Source organism: Artemia sp. Qi Xiang Cuo, chromosome 13 (genome assembly GCF_049724085.1).
Source record: "Artemia sp. Qi Xiang Cuo chromosome 13, ASM4972408v1, whole genome shotgun sequence".
In the NCBI taxonomy this organism is placed as follows: Eukaryota; Metazoa; Arthropoda; class Branchiopoda; order Anostraca; family Artemiidae; genus Artemia; species Artemia sp. Qi Xiang Cuo.
Window position 1 is genome coordinate 66011796 of NC_142806.1, and position 18354 is coordinate 66030149.

General features: G+C 33.5%; 1 protein-coding gene across 2 annotated transcripts in view; it reads right to left on the reverse strand.

Annotated features, from left to right (window-relative positions):
• Positions 1-3983: 3983 nt before the first annotated feature.
• LOC148945563 (uncharacterized) overlaps positions 3984-18354 on the reverse strand; it is a 230751-nt gene continuing 216380 nt past the window's right edge. The window contains exon 6 of one of the 2 annotated variants that reach the window (XM_089098699.1): positions 3984-4710. In XM_089098699.1, the coding sequence (XP_088954825.1) occupies positions 4088-4710 (623 nt within the window). In that variant the 3' untranslated portion in view covers positions 3984-4087. The remainder of the gene's footprint in view (positions 4711-18354) is intronic. The other variant, XM_089098700.1, reaches the window with a different exon arrangement.

Genomic DNA, 18354 nt, shown 5'->3' on the forward strand with positions numbered 1-18354 from the left:
TCGTGACGTGTATAGATCGTTTTTTTAGGCCAAAGAAACTTGAATGCCAATTCTCCAAGGAAAATACAGAGTCTTTTTCGAGAAAAAATACATAAATACAGAATATAATTATTACTCATTTAAAAAGATAATACATATAATATATGGGAGTGGTGGTTGTATCATTTTTAGAATCTATGACGCAAAGAAATTTACACAAGAGACATAGCTAAGTACAAATAACCAGCGTAATGAGTCTATTACGCTTTCAGCACTTCTATGATACCTAGAGGATAAAAAAGAAAATTAACAATTGCTCAAAATCAACAAACTGAACCATCAAATGAGAAAAGATCAAAAGGACAATCTGAGAAATGTAAATTCATAATGGGTTTAAATGAACAACCTAGACCGTAAAATGTGACAAAACCCATCCAAGCACCTAAGGAAAAAAGCACTGAAAAAATATCTGAAATAATAAGCAAAAATGACGAACGAAAAAATATTCGGTTAAAAGATAAGCGGTGGCGAGGGCGATATATATACATATATATATATATATATATATATATATATATATATATATATATATATATATATATATATATAACCGGGATTCCAGAGGCTTCACCGTCAGGCTCCGGCACGCTTCTATATATGGATTCTCATACAAAAGGCTTCAAACGTATTTTGTAAATAGACTAATTACACTTGTTATTTTATACTGAGCCATGTTCCTTTGTAATTTTTCATTCGTCATAGATAGAATTCCAATAATTCGATTTCATTAAGGTCATTTTGTTGTGTTGAAAACTGTAAGCTTACTGGTTTTTATTCTGTCGTATTTCACTATAAGTGGATTTAATCTAATAGAAATTAAAACTTCTTTTGAAATTTCCTGGTATTTTTCTAGTTTCAAGAAAAAAAATTTAAGTTTTGATGAAACACCATTAACATTTCTGCAGTTTACATATATCTTAGCAATCATTTGTTTCTTATGTCATTTTGCCTGCATCATAGACACTAAAAACGATACAACAACTACTGAAGCAAATATGCTTTTCGAATGTATTCATAAATATGACTGTCATATACATAATTATTTGTTCGAAAATTAAGGCTCTTAACGAATTTTTTCAGACTTCTGACCTATCTAGATTGTTTTTTTATGCAAGAATATCCCAAGATACCAATTTTCCCAAAAAATATGTAGCCGTTTTTGAGAAATAGAATATATAATATATATATTTAAATATATATGTATATATATATATATATATATATATATATATATATATATATATATATATATATATATATATATATATATATATATATATATATATATATATATATATATATATATAATATAATATATATACATATATATAATATATATATTTTTTGTTCTTCATTTTCATTTTTGATTCTCATCGTCACATGTCTTGTAGCCCCATTTGCTGCCACTTATCATTTTGATAAACCAATGTTTGTATTCTCCATAAATAACAAGAAGTTAGAAAGACCGTAAATGATATCAGAATTTAAAAATATCAGCTATTAATGCACATTTTACACCTAGGCAAGTTCAGAGAGGATGAAATATCAGAATGTACATTTGTGCAATATTTGGTGGATTGAAAGTCGCTTCCTGTTAAAAATTTTAAAAGAAAAAAAATTTAATTTTTGATGAAACACCATTAACATTTTTTCAGTTTACATATATCTTAGCAATTATTTGTTTCTTATGTTATTTTGCCTGTATCATAGACACTAAAAACGATACAACAACTACTGAAGCAAATATGATGTATGTATGCTTTTCGAATGTATTCATAAATATGACTGTCATATACATAATTATTTGTTACAAAATTAAGGCTCTTAACGAATTTCTCAGACTTCTGACCTATCTAGATTGTTTTTTTATGCGAGAATATATATATATATATATATATATATATATATATATATATATATATATATATATATATATATATATATATATATATATATATATATATATATATATATATATATATATATATATATATATATATATATATATATATATATATATATATATATATATATATATATATATATATATATATATATATATATATATAATATATATATTTTTTGTTCATTTTCATTTTTGATTCTCATCGTCACATGTCTTGTAACCCCATTTGCTGCCACTTATCGTTTGGATAAACCAATGTTTGAATTCCCCATAAATAACAAGAAGTTAGAAAGACCGAAAATGATATCAGAATTAAAAAATATCAGCTATTAATGCCCCATTTACATCTAAGCAAGTTCTGAGAGGATGAAATATCAGAATGTACATTTGTGCAATATTTGGTGGAGTGAAAGTCGCTTCCTGTTAAGTGTAGTCTGGGGAGACCAAAAATGACATCAGAACTGAAAAATTCCACCACCTACTACCCCATTTTTCTCTTAGGCGAGGCAAGAAGGGCTAAAAATAGCATTTACGATAAAATAATAATATAGTACATAATTGAAGAAAAAATATATAATTGAAAGTTCATTTTCTATTATTTCGAGTGTGTGGAGACCAAAAATAGCATCAGAATTATAAAATTCTATCGCTTAGTACCCCAATTCCACCCCAGCAAGGTCAGAGGAAGATGAAAAATCAGTATCTTAATTAGTGCAGTATTCGGTGGCTTAAAAGGTCGTTTTCTATTAATTAAAGTATTGGGAGGATAAAAATCACGTAAGAATGGAAAAATTCTATCACTTAGATGCATAATTGAAATAAAAATGGGTAAATAGGGTACTAAGTGATAAAATTTTTCAGTTTTGATGTCATTTTCGATCTCCTAGGACTCAATTATAGGAAATGACCTTTCAGCCCAGGAAATGTTGCAAAACTTTAAGCTCAGGATGCCCCCACCCCTTTTCCCCAAGAAAAAGGCATATTTCTGCATATCCCATTTTGGTAATGTTATTAAGCAAATTTTCCTAAGCGTTTCGGTATCAAAACATTTCTATTGCTCAAAATGAAGTGTTTGGCCTTTTTTCTTAGTTTTACTGGACAACTTTTGTTTTAATGACCGATCCCATAATAAGACCTATTAGCAGATACCCGCCGGAGTGATAATTGTTGGTAAAACCACGTTTCTATGGATCCTTTTCTCTAAACGCTGCCAAGTAAAAATCTGAATCCAAAAAAATTTCCAAGTATATCCAAGTAAATATTTTGTCTTGTAAGCCTGTTTTGATGTCAAACAACTAAACTAGGAAATTTTGTTAATTAATTTAAAGAATGTTCCTGGAAATTCACGAAATAAAGAAAGATAAACACTGTAAAAAGAATAAATTGAAATATACAGTTTATATGAGTTTTTTGAAATATATAGTTTTTTTGTCAGCGTTCAAGTTTTCGATTAGTTCCAAAAAAATAAGCAAAAGTATTCCCCAAGATGAACGAATCATTTAATGAGTTTAAAACAAATAAACTATTAAGTAGAGTACAAGGAAAGCAAATTTGCAGGCAACCTTCAGGGTTAATTTGGCAGTGTTGTTGCTAGCCTTTGCCATGGTAAGTCCATCAAGCTGATTTTTTTTTATGAAGAAGCTAAAAGACTCATATACAGGATACATGGTGATCCAGTAGCAAAATTTTCAATCAGATAAACATAATAACAAATAAATAAGACAATGCTATAACTAACAATACTCAATGGCCTGTAACTTAATTGAAAAAAAAAATAATAGTTAAAATAAAAAATCGTAGATATATTTCAAAACATATTCTTGCAATGAATAACCTAAAAAAGGTTCCCTTGCAAGCACACAAAGCAATCTATTACACTTCAAACGCAATTATGACTAAAAAAGTCAGTGGCACAATCAGAGGAAGGGTACAATTAAAACAGACCAGAAGAAGGAATAGTTTAGGGGTGAGAAAGCTTCAAAACAAGTGAAATATCTAGAAGGGTTTTCTAGTTCGGTGCCTTTGAGTGTCTAAATAACCCCAATTAAACAGGTGTCTCAGTTATGGACCTCAAAAACAAATACTCATATATAATACAGAGGTTTAAATTTGCTTATTTTTTCTCTAGGAAAAACCTTAAATTTAATTTTTGAATTGAATTCTCTCGCATTCTCTTTCGCGTGTATGCACTCTTTGGTGACAATACAAACTGCTTGATTGAGTAAAACACTTTTTGCAAAAATCACATTTAAACGGTTTCTCACCTGTATGAAGTCTTTGATGTTGTTTCAAATGGTTTGATTGAGTAAAACACTTTTTGCACAAATCACATTTAAAAGGTTTATCACCTGTATGCAATCGTTGATGTTCTTTCAAACTGCCCATGTGAGTAAAGCTCTTCTGGCATACACCACACATAAACTGTTTTTCTCTCGTATGAACTCTTTGATGAAGATTCAAATTGCTTGATTGAGCAAAACACTTTTTGCACAAATCACATTTATACGGTTTTTCTCCCGTATGAACTCTTTGATGAAGATTCAAATTACTGGATTGAGTAAAACGCTTTTGGCACAAATCACATTTATACGGTTTTTCTCCCGTATGAACTCTTTGATGTGATTCCAATTGTGAATGGAAAGGAAATCGTTTATGGCATATATTGCATTCATAGCCTTTTCTGAACTTTTTCTTATGCAAGCCAATATCAGAATTTGAAGCTTCCGTAAGTGCATTGGCATTACTTGATGATGTATCTGCAACTTCTACAATAAAATAAAATAAAGTGGATGAAAAACCTAAAACTTTATCATAAGACATTCTCAATCATATATCCTAAAGTAGTGATACTCTCAAAAAAAGAAATCGAAAAAGAATCTGACAAATTAAGAAAAAATAATTAATAGCCAAACGAGAGGTTTGAAAAGATTCAAGCCTATTGCTATAAACATTTAAAAATAAAACTCCCTAATTTTAGCTTAAATGCTAAACGGTTTATATTTAAAAGCTTTGTGTCTATAACTAAAGCGCGGAGCCTATGTTGCCCAGCGGCGACTAGAGTACAAGACCTTGCCTATCCAGTAATTGTCAAATCCCCAGCCATCTTATGCTGTTGTTCTCAAAATACCAAAATATCTCGAGAACCCAAATGCTCGTAAGCAGTTTTTGAACAACATTTGCCCCGACTCAGCGGAAACCAGTGAGCTAAGAAAGTTAAAACAGGAATGGAAACTGTACGTCAAATCTAAATCATCTGCTGAAAAGATTGTTGAGAAAATGAAAGCTAGTAAGCATGAGGTTGCTGCCATGCTCAAAGAGAAACTATTTATTGCCTTCCTGAAACAGGTTTCGCCTAAAACGACTCATACTGCTGTAGAATCCCTTGTTCCAAATGCCCTTGTTCTAAAGGGCAATAGAAATCGGTAACTTTGAGCGTTCCAAAGTGTCTAAGCTGTATTTCAGGACCAGGAGGGTTCTTGATGATTTTCTTGGAGTATAAGTTCGGATACAGCGTTACGCTTCTATATATGAATTCTCACTGTCACTTGTCTTCTAACTGCACATAATTTGAGCCTTTTCTTGATGTCATGACGCCAAACCAAGTTCGATAAAACCGCCCTGTGAATAATACGAATTCTTTCTTAAATTTCTGACCTATTTATATCGTTTTTGTGGCTAGATATCGCTGTGCCTGGTTTTCCAACTATTGATTTCATTGCACATTTTTGTTCATCTTTACCTCAAAAAGTTTTTTCCACGGCTTTGGCTTTTCGGGTTGCAGCGGTAGCTAGCAACCTAGTAAGAGACGATCACGTCCAATGTTAAGAAATATAAAAACCCATAGTTCCTAACAAAGGAGTCAGATCAAAACAAAAAGTACACCATTAGAACCGCCTTGTCCGAAACCCCTGTATAGGAAACTTTCTGTCCTTTGGCTTGAACAGCAAGGGAAATATATTGGCTTGAAAATCAAGAAAAGTGGCAGCTACTACAACATTCTGCCTAAACGGGATATTTTTTTCTTTTTTTCTTTTCGACAGATAGCTTGGCACTGGAACATCGTAGAGGGTTGTTCAATAGCTCATTTTAAAGGAAATTAATTGGGTTAAAAACTTTTGTAACTAAAATAAATTATTTCTAAAAGAGAAAAAAATTTTCCGCTAAAAACTGCATTTTTGATGTCTTTTCACAATGCAGTCTTTCAAACATAATCGTATACCAGCGGTAAGATTTGAACCCACACCTCCGAAGAGACTGGTGGCTAGCACCAGTGCCTTGGACCACTCGGCCAGGCTGCCTCTCATAAATAACTATATATGTGAATCTGGGTTGCAGCAATAGCTAGCAATCTAGTAAGAGACGATCAGTCCAATGATAAGAAATATAACAAAACTCCTAAAAATAGAGTCAAATCAAAACAAAAGTACATCATTAGAATTACCTTGTCTGAAACCCTACTAGATAAATAATGAATGTCGTCATAGTTTTATATTAGAGCTATGACGTGAATAAGAAAAACATGAAATTATATTGTTGTTTCTGAAGACGTCATGAAATAATATCATTGCGCTATGGCGTAATTATGAAATAAAATCATTACGCCGTGACGTCATAATTACTATATAAGAAGCGTCAAAACAGTAAATGTTCTCATTCATAATTACATAATGGTTTCAATCAAGCAAGCTGCACGCAAGTTAAAAAAACAGTACTACACAAACAACAGAGATAGTATCTTGAAAAGAGAAAAGCAAAGGTATTCAACCGACCAGGCGTATCGAGAAGTAAAAATTGAGCAGGCTAGACAAAAGATCAAGGGGCGTTATCACAATGATAAAGATTACAGAGAAGCAAGAATTGAGCAGGCTAGACAAAATCCGGGTTGCAGCGGTAGCTAGCAACCTAGTAAGAGACGATCACCTCCAATGTAAAGAAATATAAAACCCCCCAACTCCTGAGAAAGAGTCAGATCAAAATAAAATTAGCCATTAGAATCCGGGTTGTCCAAATTTACATTAAAAGACGATCATTAGAATAATTAACCATTGCACACATTCGACTTAGTTAGCTACTTGATTATTTGAGATTCGTCTCTTACTATTCCAAAGTTTCGACTTACTATTCGTCTCTTACTATTCCAAAGTTTGTAATCAGGTGTATTTTGTTAATTATATTAAATCCTATAAAGGTTTTTTGGACTAGGGTTTTCTAATAGTGGTTATAGTAAAGAACGACCCTAGCCCATGTTAATTGATCCGGGTTGCTGTTACATTAAAGAACGATCATTGAAATAACAAACCATTGCATACATTGGACTTAATTAGCTACTTGATTGTTTGAGGTTTGTCTCTTACTATTTCAAAGAAGAAAAAGGCGTAGGCTTTTTCCTGTTTGTAATAGGGTTCGATAATAATATATATGATTACATAAAGGATCGATCTAGTCCGGGTTGCAGCGGTAGCTAGCAATTACTATATAAAAGGCGACAAAGATGTAAATGGTCTCATTTAAAGTTACATAATGGTTAAATCAAAGCAAGCTACACGCAAGTTAAAAAAAAACAGTACTACAGAAAAAACAGAGATAGCGTCTTGAAAAGAGAAAAGCATAGGTATTCAACCGACCAGGCGTATCGAGATCCGGGTTGCAGCGGTAGCTAGCAACCTAGTAAGAGACGATCACGTCCAATGTTAAGAAATATAAAAACCCCTAACTCCTAAAAGAAGTCAGATCAAAACAAAAAGTACACCATTAGAATCGCCTTGTCCGAAATCCGGGTTGCAGCGGTAGCTAGCAACCTAGTAAGAGACGATCACGTCCAATGTTAAGAAATATAAAAACCCATAGTTCCTAAAAAAGGAGTCAGATCAAAACAAAAAGTACACCATTAGAACGATCAGTACACCATTGGACGATCACGTCCAATGTTAAGAAATATAAAAACCCATAGTTCCTAAAAAAGGAGTCAGATCAAAACAAAAAGTACACCATTAGAACCGCCTTGTCCGAAACCCCTTTATAGGAAACTTTCTGTCCATTGGCTTGAACAGCAAGGGAAATATATTGGCTTGAAAATCAAGAAAATTGACTTTAACCACGTTATTCTCCCCAAACGGGATATTTTTTTCTCTTTTCTTTGTATCCAGAGATAGCTTGGCACTGGAACATCGTAGAGGGTTGTTCAATAGCTCATTTTAAAGTAAATTAATTGGGTTAAAAATCTATAGTAACTAAAATAAATTATTTCTAAAAGAGAATAAATTTTTCCACCAAAAACTGTATTTTTGATGCAGTGACGTCATAATTACTATATAAGAAACGTCAAAACTGTAAATGGTCTCATTCATGAATACATAATTTCCGGATTGCAGCGGTAGCTAGCAACCTAGTAAGAGACGATCACCTCCAATGTTAAGAAATATAAAACCCCCCAACTCCTAAAAAAAGAGTCAGATCAAAACAAAAAGTACACCATTAGAACCGCCTTGTCCGAATCCTCTATAAAGTAAACTTTCTGCCCTTTGGCTTGAATAACAAAGAAAATATATTGGCTTGAAAATCAAGAAAATTGACTTTTACCTCGTTATTCTCCAAAAACGGGATATTTTTTTCTTTCCGCTTTTTTTTCCTCCTCAGCTAGCTGGGCACTGGAAAATCATAGAGAGCTGTATAATAGCTCATTTTAAAGGCAATTGCAACATCTAGTGCCTTTTATTTCAAATTTTTTCATAAAATTTGAAGAAATTTTTTTTTCATATCAGTTCAAAGTTATTATTGTATCCTGGAACCAAACTTTTTTTGGTTTGTAACCCGTAAAGTACGTATCTCCATATTATTGTCTTATAATTGCAATTATTTTAGTTTTCAGTCCAGAATCGCTAAACGTATTATGTAAACTGCAAAAATATTTATGGTGTCTAACCAATAATACTAATTTTGTAATTCAAACAAGATAAATACCTGAAAATTTAAAAATTAGTTTTTTTTATGCTAGGTTTTAGATACTCGACACGGGGTATTGTGTACTTAATAATTGTAAACATTGAAAAAATATGGTCTCACTTGAAAGGAAAAAAAGAAAGAATAACCAAAAAAAATATCAAAATAGAGCAATCCAAATTTCTACTAATAAAAAACTTTACTACACAAAAAATAAAGCTAACATTCTGAAATATCAGAAAAGTTTATTTAAAATTATAATAAAGATCGAACTCTTCCCTATACTAACTTGCATACCCAACTTCACTATAGTTAAGATTACAGTATTTATATTATACATCATTATAAATTATAAAAGGTTCAAATGTTCGAAGATTATAGAGTTAAAAATTTTCCCACATTTGGAATCGAACCCGAGCCTGTTAAGTGAAAGTTAACTATCCTAGCCACTAGACCATATGGAACAATAAAGAAGTATGATTTAAGAGCCATATGCATATTATTATTTCACCATACCAATTATAATAAGGCCAAAACCAAATCGTCGACTTGCAACCTTACTTTTGACACATTAGTTAAATCTTCATCAGGCTTGAAAAATGTTTTGCTAGTTTTACATGAAAGAACGAACCTTAGCCCATAGTAGCAGAAATAAGAATATCTAGGTTGCAGCGGTAGCTAGCAACCTATTACATAACCCGGGTTTAAGTGGTAGCTAGCAACCTAGTAAGAAACGTCAAATTAAAAGATGATCATTAGAAGAACAAACAATTGCTTATATTGGACTTAGTTAGCTGCCTGATTCTTTGAGGTTCGTCTCTTACTATTACAAAGAAGAAAAAGCCGTAGGCTTTTTCCTGTTTGTAATAATACATTAAAAGATAACCATATGTGAAGTAATAAGTGAATGCAATATTTTTTACATAAAGGATCGATATGTTTAAAGAAAAGAATGAATAGAAAAACCCATAAGGAGACTAAAAGCTAGTCATAACTTAGTAAAGAACGAACTCAAGCCCAGAGAAACTGAACCCTGTGGCTCATTTATATTGTCTTGAGTATTTTAGCTAGGATGTAACTAAAACGAGTTTCTTTTTTAAACTTTAAATTTAAAAGATATTACTTTTAATTCAACATATTAAAAATTCTCCCCGACAGGGAATCGACACCCGTTTTTCCGCCTGAAAAATGTGTATGCTTACCATTAGACTACCGAAGACATATCACATATAAGTTACATATCAGACATGATAATAATTTTGTTAATAAACCAAAAATTATATAAGGAATTGTTCTGGTTAATTATAATCAAACAGTTCGTGGTAACGAACTGTATATAATGAACTTTAAATATAAAAGTTTTATCAAGTTTACTCATATCCATCAAAAGTTACGATCCTGGGAAAATTGGCCTTATTTTCAAAAAAATATTAGATAAAGGACCGAAATGGCTCATCATAAATGGTGTTTGTCAATTAGTTACAGTAAAGAAAAAACTTTCGGCCCTTAGTAATTAAAATAAGATTACACTAAGGAACGAACTGTATCCCATAGTAATCCGGGTTGAAGTGGTATCTAGCAAACTACAAGTTGCAGTGGTAGCTAGCAACCTAGGAAGGGATTCCAGGTTGTTTCCGGTTTGCAGCGGTAGCTAGCAACCTAGTAAGAGACGATCACGTCCAATGTTAAGAAATATAGAAACCCATAGTTCCTAAAAAAGGAGTCAGATCAAAACAAAAAAGTACACCATTAGAACCGCCTTGTCCGAAACCCCTGTATAGGAAACTTTCTGTCCCTTGGCTTGAACAGCAAGGGAAATATATTGGCTTGAAAATCAAGAAATTATATTAAAGAGCGATCTATAGTCCAGTTTTAAATTAATTGCATTAAAAGACGATCAATGGAATAAAAACCATCCCATGCATTGGACTTAGTTAGCTACTTAATTATTTCAGGTTCGTTCAAGGAAATTAGCCATTTGATTGTTCGAGGTTCGTTATAATAAAGAACGACCTCTTGCCTATACTAAATTTTATACGCCACTTAATTATAGTATAGGTTAGTAATTCAACAGATAGCTTTGCACTGAAACATCGTAGAGAGTTGTTCAATGGCTCATTTTAAAGGAAATTAATGGGGTTAAAAATCTTCTGTAATTAAAACAAATTATTTTTATTACATTAAGAAATTTTAATTATTTTCCTTAAGAAATCATCATAAGTAAAAATTTTGCATACGGAAATTTAACTCAAGCCAAGTGGGTGATAGCTATCCGAGATTCTAGACCACATAGGATATATTAAAATATCCGATTAATTAAGTTTATGTTAAAGAACAAATTATAAACCTAGTTAGCTGTCTGATTATTTGAAGATAGTCTCTTACTATTCCAAAGAAGAAAAAGCAGTAGGCTTTTTCCTGTCTGTAATTTATAATCCTGGTTCAAGCGGTAGTTATAGTATGCATAAAAGACCGATATAGTTCATCATAAATGGTACCATCTGGGTTACAGCGGTATACGGGTTGGAGCGGAGGCTAGCAACCAAGTAAGAGACGATCACGCCCCATACCCGGGTTGCAGCGGTAGCTAGCAACCTAGTAAGAGACGATCACGTCCAATGTTAAGAAATGTAAAAACCCATAGTTCCTAAAAAAGGAGTCATATCAAAACAAAAAGTACACCATTAGAACCGCCTTGTCCGAAACCCCTGGATAATAAACTTTCTGTCCCTTGGCTTGAACAACAAGGGAAATATATTGGCTTGAAAATCAAGAAAAGTGGCAGCTACTACAACATTCTGCCTAAACGGGATATTTTTTTTTTGTATCCAGAGATAGCTTGGCACTGGAACATCGTAGATAGTTTTTCAATGGCTCATTTTAAAGGAAATTAATTGGGTTAAAAATCTATAGTAACTAAAATAAATTATCTCTAAAAGAGAATAAATTTTTCCACCAAAAACTGCATTTTTGATGTCTTTTCACACTGCAGTCTTTCAAACATAATCGTATACCAGCGGTAAGATTTGAACCCACGCCTCCAAAGAGACTGGTGGTCCGGGTTGCAGCGGTAGCTAGCAACCTAGTAAGAGACGATCACGTCCAATGTTAAGAAATATAAAAACCCATAGTTCCTAACAGAGGAGTCAGATCAAATTCAAAAGTACACCATTAGAACCGCCTTGTTCGAAACCCCTGTATAGGAAACTTTCTGTCCCTTGGCTTGAAACAGAAAGGGAAATATATTGGCTTGAATATAAAGAAAAGTGGCAGCTATTACAACATTCTGCCTAAGCGGGATATTTTTTTTTCTCTTTTCTTCTTTTCCAGAGATAGCTTGGCACTGGAACATCGTAGAGAGTTGTTCAATAGCTCATTTTAAAGGAAATTAATTGGGTTAAAAATCTAAAGTAACTAAAATAAATTATTTCAAAAAGAAAATAAATTATTCTACCAAAAACTGCATTTTTGATGTCTTTTCACACTGCAGTCTTTCAAACATAATCGTATACCAGCGATAAGATTTGAACCCACGCCTCCGAAGAGACTGGTGGCTAACACCAGTGCCTTGGACCACTCGGCCAGGCTGCCTCTCATAAATAATATATATGTGAATCTGGGTTACAGCAGTAGCTAGCAGCCTAGTAAGAGATCAGTCCAATGCTAAGAAATATAAAAACCCAAAACTCCTAAAAATAGAGTCAGATCAAAACAAAAGTACATAATGACCACTGTAGAGTGGATAATGACCACTGTACTGTAGTACTGTAATACCACATATTACAGTACAATGTACTGTACCACTGGTACTCCTATAAAGGAAACTTACCGCCCTTTGGATTGAATAACAAAGAAAATATATTGGCTTGAAAATCATACATAAAGGATCGATTACTTATAAATGGGAATTATGTAAGTTTCATTGGTATCATGACCTAGTAGAGAACAGACCATGGCACATACTGGACTTAGTTAAATGACTTATTCTCTGATTCGGGTTGCAGTGGTATCTAGTCTGGGTTGCAGCGGTAGCTAGAAACCTAGTAAGAGACGATCCTGTCCCATATTAGTTAAAAACTAAAGTAACCCATAACTCCTAAAAATAGAGTCAGATCAAAACAAAGAGTACAATATTAGAACCACCTTGTCCAAAACCTCTATATAGTCGTCCCATGGCTTGAACAACAAAGAAAAATATATTGGCTTAAAAATCCAGGTTGCAGCGGTAGGTAGCAACCTAGTAAGAGACGATAACGGCCAATGTTATGAAATATAAAAAGCCATAGCTCCTAAAAAAGGAGTCAGACCAAAACAAAAGTACACCATTAGAGCTGCCTTGTCCGAAACCCCTATATAGGAAAACTTCTGTCCCTTGGCTTGAACAGCAAGGGAAATATTTTAGCTTGAAAATCAAGAAAAGTGGCAGGTACTACAACATTCTGCCTAAACGGGATATTTTTTTCTTTTTTTCTTTTCCACCGATAGCTTGGAACTGGAACATCGTAGAGAGTTGTTCAATGGCTCATTTCAAACGAAATTAATTGGGTTAAAAAAGTTTTGTAACTAAAATAAATTATTTCAAACAGAAAATAAATTGTTCCACTAAAAACTGAATTTTTTATGGCTTTTCATACTGCAGTCTTTTCAAAGATATTTGATTTTTGTACATAAATCATAATCGTATACCAGCGGTAAGATTTGAACCCATGCCTCCCAAGAGACTGGTGGCTAACACCAGCGCCTTGGACCACTCGGCCACGCTGTCTCTCATAACTATATATGTGAATCCGGGTTGCAGCAGTAGCAAGTAACCTAGTAAGAGACGACCGGTCCAATGCTAAGAAATATAAAAACCCAGAACTCCTAAAAACAGAGTAAGATCAAAACAAAAGTAAATCATTAGAACGACCTTTTCTGAAACCCTACTAGATAAATAATGAATGTCGCCATAGTTTTATTAGAGCTATGACGTGAATAGAAAACACGACATTATTTTGTTATTTCTGAAGACGTCATGAAATAATATCATTACGCCATGACGTCATGAAATAAAATTGTTACGCCATGACGTCATAATTACTATATAAAATCTAGTAACATAAAATATTACTAAATAACCATATATGACGTAATGAGCGACGTGACGTAAAAAATGAAAAAATCAGTTTTTATTTTATTTTCGTTTTCAGTTCAGAATCGCTAAAGTTATAAACTGCAAAAATTTTTATGGTATCTGAGAAATAGCTCAATTTTTAATTTAGACTAGAAAAATACCTAAAAAATTTAAAATTAGATTGATTTTTTGTTAGGTTCTTGGTACTTGATACGTGACGTAAACATTAAACTAATGATTACGTAATGGTTAAATCAAAGCAAGCTACAAGCAAGCTAAAAAAACAGTACTACACAAAAAACAGAGATAGCATCTTGAAAAGGGAAAAGCAAAGGTATTCAACCGACCAGGCGTTTCGAGAAGTAAAAATTAAGAGAGCCAAACAAAACATCAAGGAGCGTTATGCCAATGATGAAGTTTATAGAGAGGCAACAATTCAGCAAGCTAGACAACAGAGCAAGGAACAGTATGATAATGATAAAGATTACAGAGAAGCAACAATTGAGCTGGCTAGACAAAAGATCAAGGAGCGTTATCATAATGATGAAGATTACCGAAAAATATATAAGAAAAAAGTTGCTACCAGAATAATGGGTAGACGGGGTGACAAAAGCTATAATGAAAAAATTAAATTCTCTGCGAGGTTGTACCGAAGAATGCATAAGGATAAAGGGAAAGATTACATTCAGAAATACAAGAAGATGGCAAAAATGCAGGCTGATCTTCCTAAATTGAGAAACATTTTACGTATGTTTAACCAGAATCACGAAAAATTACAATAAGGAGCGAACTGTAACCCACGGTAATCCGGGTTGCAGCGGTAGCAAGAAACCTAGTAATTTTTTGTTTCAGTTTTCAGATCATAATCGCAAAGTTTATTATGTAAACTACGAAAATATTTGTGATGTCCGTGCAATAATTTTTATTTCTTATTTTAAACTAGAATAATACCAGAAAATTTTGAAATTAGTTTTGTTTTTTGTTAGGTTCTTTCTACTCAACACGTGACCTTAACTTGTCCCTTATATGTCACGTAACCATGTGTAGTTCGTGTGATTAATTTGAAAGGTTGAGTCAGCTGTACGCAGAATTCGAAAACCAATTCAAAAACGACAATGCCAAAATAAAAGAGAGAAGAAAAAAGTTAAGAGACGTGCTAACGAAATAAATAAGCTACTGGGTCCGAGATTAACCAAATCAGAACTGGCAATGAACCCGGAACTTCTAATCCAAATGCAGATTATATTAAGGAATCATTCCTTTATTCAATATTGGTCCCTTACTACAGGCGGATTTAAACCTGCAAACCTCGAATCGTGAGGCACACTTTCATCCATTGTGCTGTAGTAAGGTATTCATTGATTTGATTTTTCCACAGAACTGTGTATATACGGATAAATACGTTTTGATAAAGGTATTTTAATGGCTATACTAACTTGACTTTGCAAGTTAGTGTAGCCAAGAGTTATTTCATCATTATAATGACGTCATATACACCACATACCTCTTTTTCTTTTCTATGTTGCAGCAGTTACTATGAGATAGTAATTTAAAAAGCCACAGGAATCAGTTCCTTTGGGCTTGAGTTCACTCTTTACTATACCACAAGAAGAACAAACCCTTCCACATATTGGACTTTGTTAGCTGCCTGATTCTTTGAGGTTAGTCTCTTATTATTAAAACATGCGATTTTATTAATTTCCCCATGCATAAATGTAGGGTTGGAAAGATCTTTTAGCGGTAAAGAATAAAACTTCCAGAAATGATTCTGAACCGGAAAACAAGCACTTGAAAAGGAATTTTAAATCCTCAAGAAATAGAAAAGGTCTTAAAACTAAAATTCCAGCTTCTTTTAGCGTTCTTCTCTGACTTAAGTGGTTCCCAGCAATTACAGAATTAAAAGTAGAATCACAAAGCGTGTCCGAGTGTTTGCGCTCGATTATAAATTAGGACCTTTGAAATTTAAGATATCCATTGACAAATTCAAGGCTTAGTAGTAGGAAATGGGTAGAGGTAAGAGCCTCAAAATTAGCTAAACGTTCGGTCAACCAAGGCTCAAACTTCATAAAAAAAAATGTGTCGTGGAAGGGTTTCCATCAGACGGAACACTTGCCAACACTTTCTTAGGTTTCAGTTAAGACTGTTTTTTTGCCAAGTACAAATTTTCGACTTAGCAAGAACCTCGTCTACTTTCACTACATTTATATATAAACATTTCAAGAACATTAAAATTATGTCACCAGTTTGTTTTCCAGTATCGAGATCGTTGATAACCCTTTTCAAGCTTATGTTCTCGTATATATGAGATAGGCATTTTTCATGGGAAGGAATTGATAAATCGTGCTGATTTTGAGAGACAGCAGAATTCGTAGCTCCAGTTGGCGAAGTTCAAGATACACGCGGGACTCAGCACATGATATAAACTTGGGGGAAAACAGTTTTGAGAATTGTCACTTAGGCACAAACTAATTGTAACAACTTTAACTAACATATTTGCTATAAACAAAAGTTCAGACGTATACTATAAATTTGATTGACAAAATAAAAAAAAAGAAATGATACAGTGTACTACATTGGAGTATCGACAAAGCTATTCACAGTTCTTTAGCGTAATTGGCCAGTTTGCGATTTTTTCATGCCTTTGCAAAGATGTGCACAAACAAAAAGACCGCCAAAACAAATTGAACATAGTAGACCTGGGATTCCGCCCCTCCTTTTTATAAGTCACAAGACAAAAGGGCTGTTTTCCCAAAGAAGAAACGTTGCCAAGCCATCATTTACGCTCCTCTGTAATCCACGAGCTATTCAATTTGGGAAGTCTCAGCAAAAAACGCCTTTCCACAAGCACAGCCAGGACTTGAAAATACGTCAAGTGTGAGAAACCATAGATCTATTTAGTGGCAATATTTTGAAGAGAGCTTGAGGTTGTCCAAATGCAAACATTTCCTTATATAATGATCAGACGACTAAATGATTTTCAAATCTCAGGACGAACCAAAAATTGATATTGGCACCAATTATTTGGTTTTCCATTCCCAATCATTGTTGCCAAATAGATGCCCTAAGGCAAAACATATGCTAAAAATCTTGCTGGATACACCGATAGCGCTATAGCGTGCGATAAGATGTACGAGAGTCCATATCAACTGATAAATTGCACAAAAAAATCGTAAAATTCAATTAGAATTTACAGAAAAGCCCGGAAACAAAAAGAACGCCTAGATTCTACGGCGTTTCGAATGGTACACCGGAATTGAAACCCCCTCAGTGGTTCTGGGTGACCCAGAAAAACCAATTCTGTACTAGCCGACGAATTATGGCAATTGCCACTTAAGTCAATAACCTTCTTTTTAAAAGAATGAGAGATGGAAAACATTTCTCACTCAGCGCAAAGGGTTTAGAAAAGTTATAAGTTTGCCAGCCCTTTTCAAGTTTATTTACGTTTCGAAACTCAAGGAGTGGCTGAACTAACGAAACCAATATTTTCGAGGTTTCTTCTAAGCTTAAACAAATAAGGAACAAGACACTTGATTCGAGTGAAATCAAATGACCCAATACATTAAGTGGCAATTCAGATCCTAAATGATACTAGACAAGAAGAAAAAATTAATGTATGAATGATTTTTTATTAAAGTAACAATTTTTAAAATTTGAAGCTAAATAACCTTCACCAAAAACATATTAATGAACTTTGTAAAAATAAAACCCAAACTCGGTGATTAAATCATGTTCTGCGCGAGAGCGAACCTTGGCAGCGTGTCTTAACAAAATTCTCTTTTCAGTATAAGCGGCTAAGCACAAGGGACATACGAATGACGTCCTCCCACCGCAAAGGTACCTCATATGCCTTATAAGACTCTGCTTTGTAGCGTATGACTTGGAACACTTCTCACACGACCAAAGCCCTGAAACAGGAAATAGTATCACTTCAATCGAAATGTCATAAGGAGTGTATACACCATTTAAGTTACCACTATACTATGAGACTTGGATCAATTTTATGAATCTTAATGATGTGTCTAAGTAGTGTCCGTCGCTCGGTCAGTCCCGTTCCACAAATGGAGCAGACGAAGGATTTTCGACCACCACAAAGCAGTTGGCGGGTATTTCAAAGGCGTCGTCAACCCAAGTTAAAAGCAAAGATGGCATTTTATTAACCCAGACTGATGACATAGTCCGACGCAGGAAAGAGCATTTTAGCGAGGTACTAAATCAGATGCCTCCAACAACTACTTTAAATATCCCTGAAGAACCACTGTTCGATCTCGGAATATGTCCTGGACCTCTCATACTTATTGAAGTCAAGGAGGCCCTAAAGACTTTGAAAAACGGAAAGGCTGCAGGCAATGATGGCATA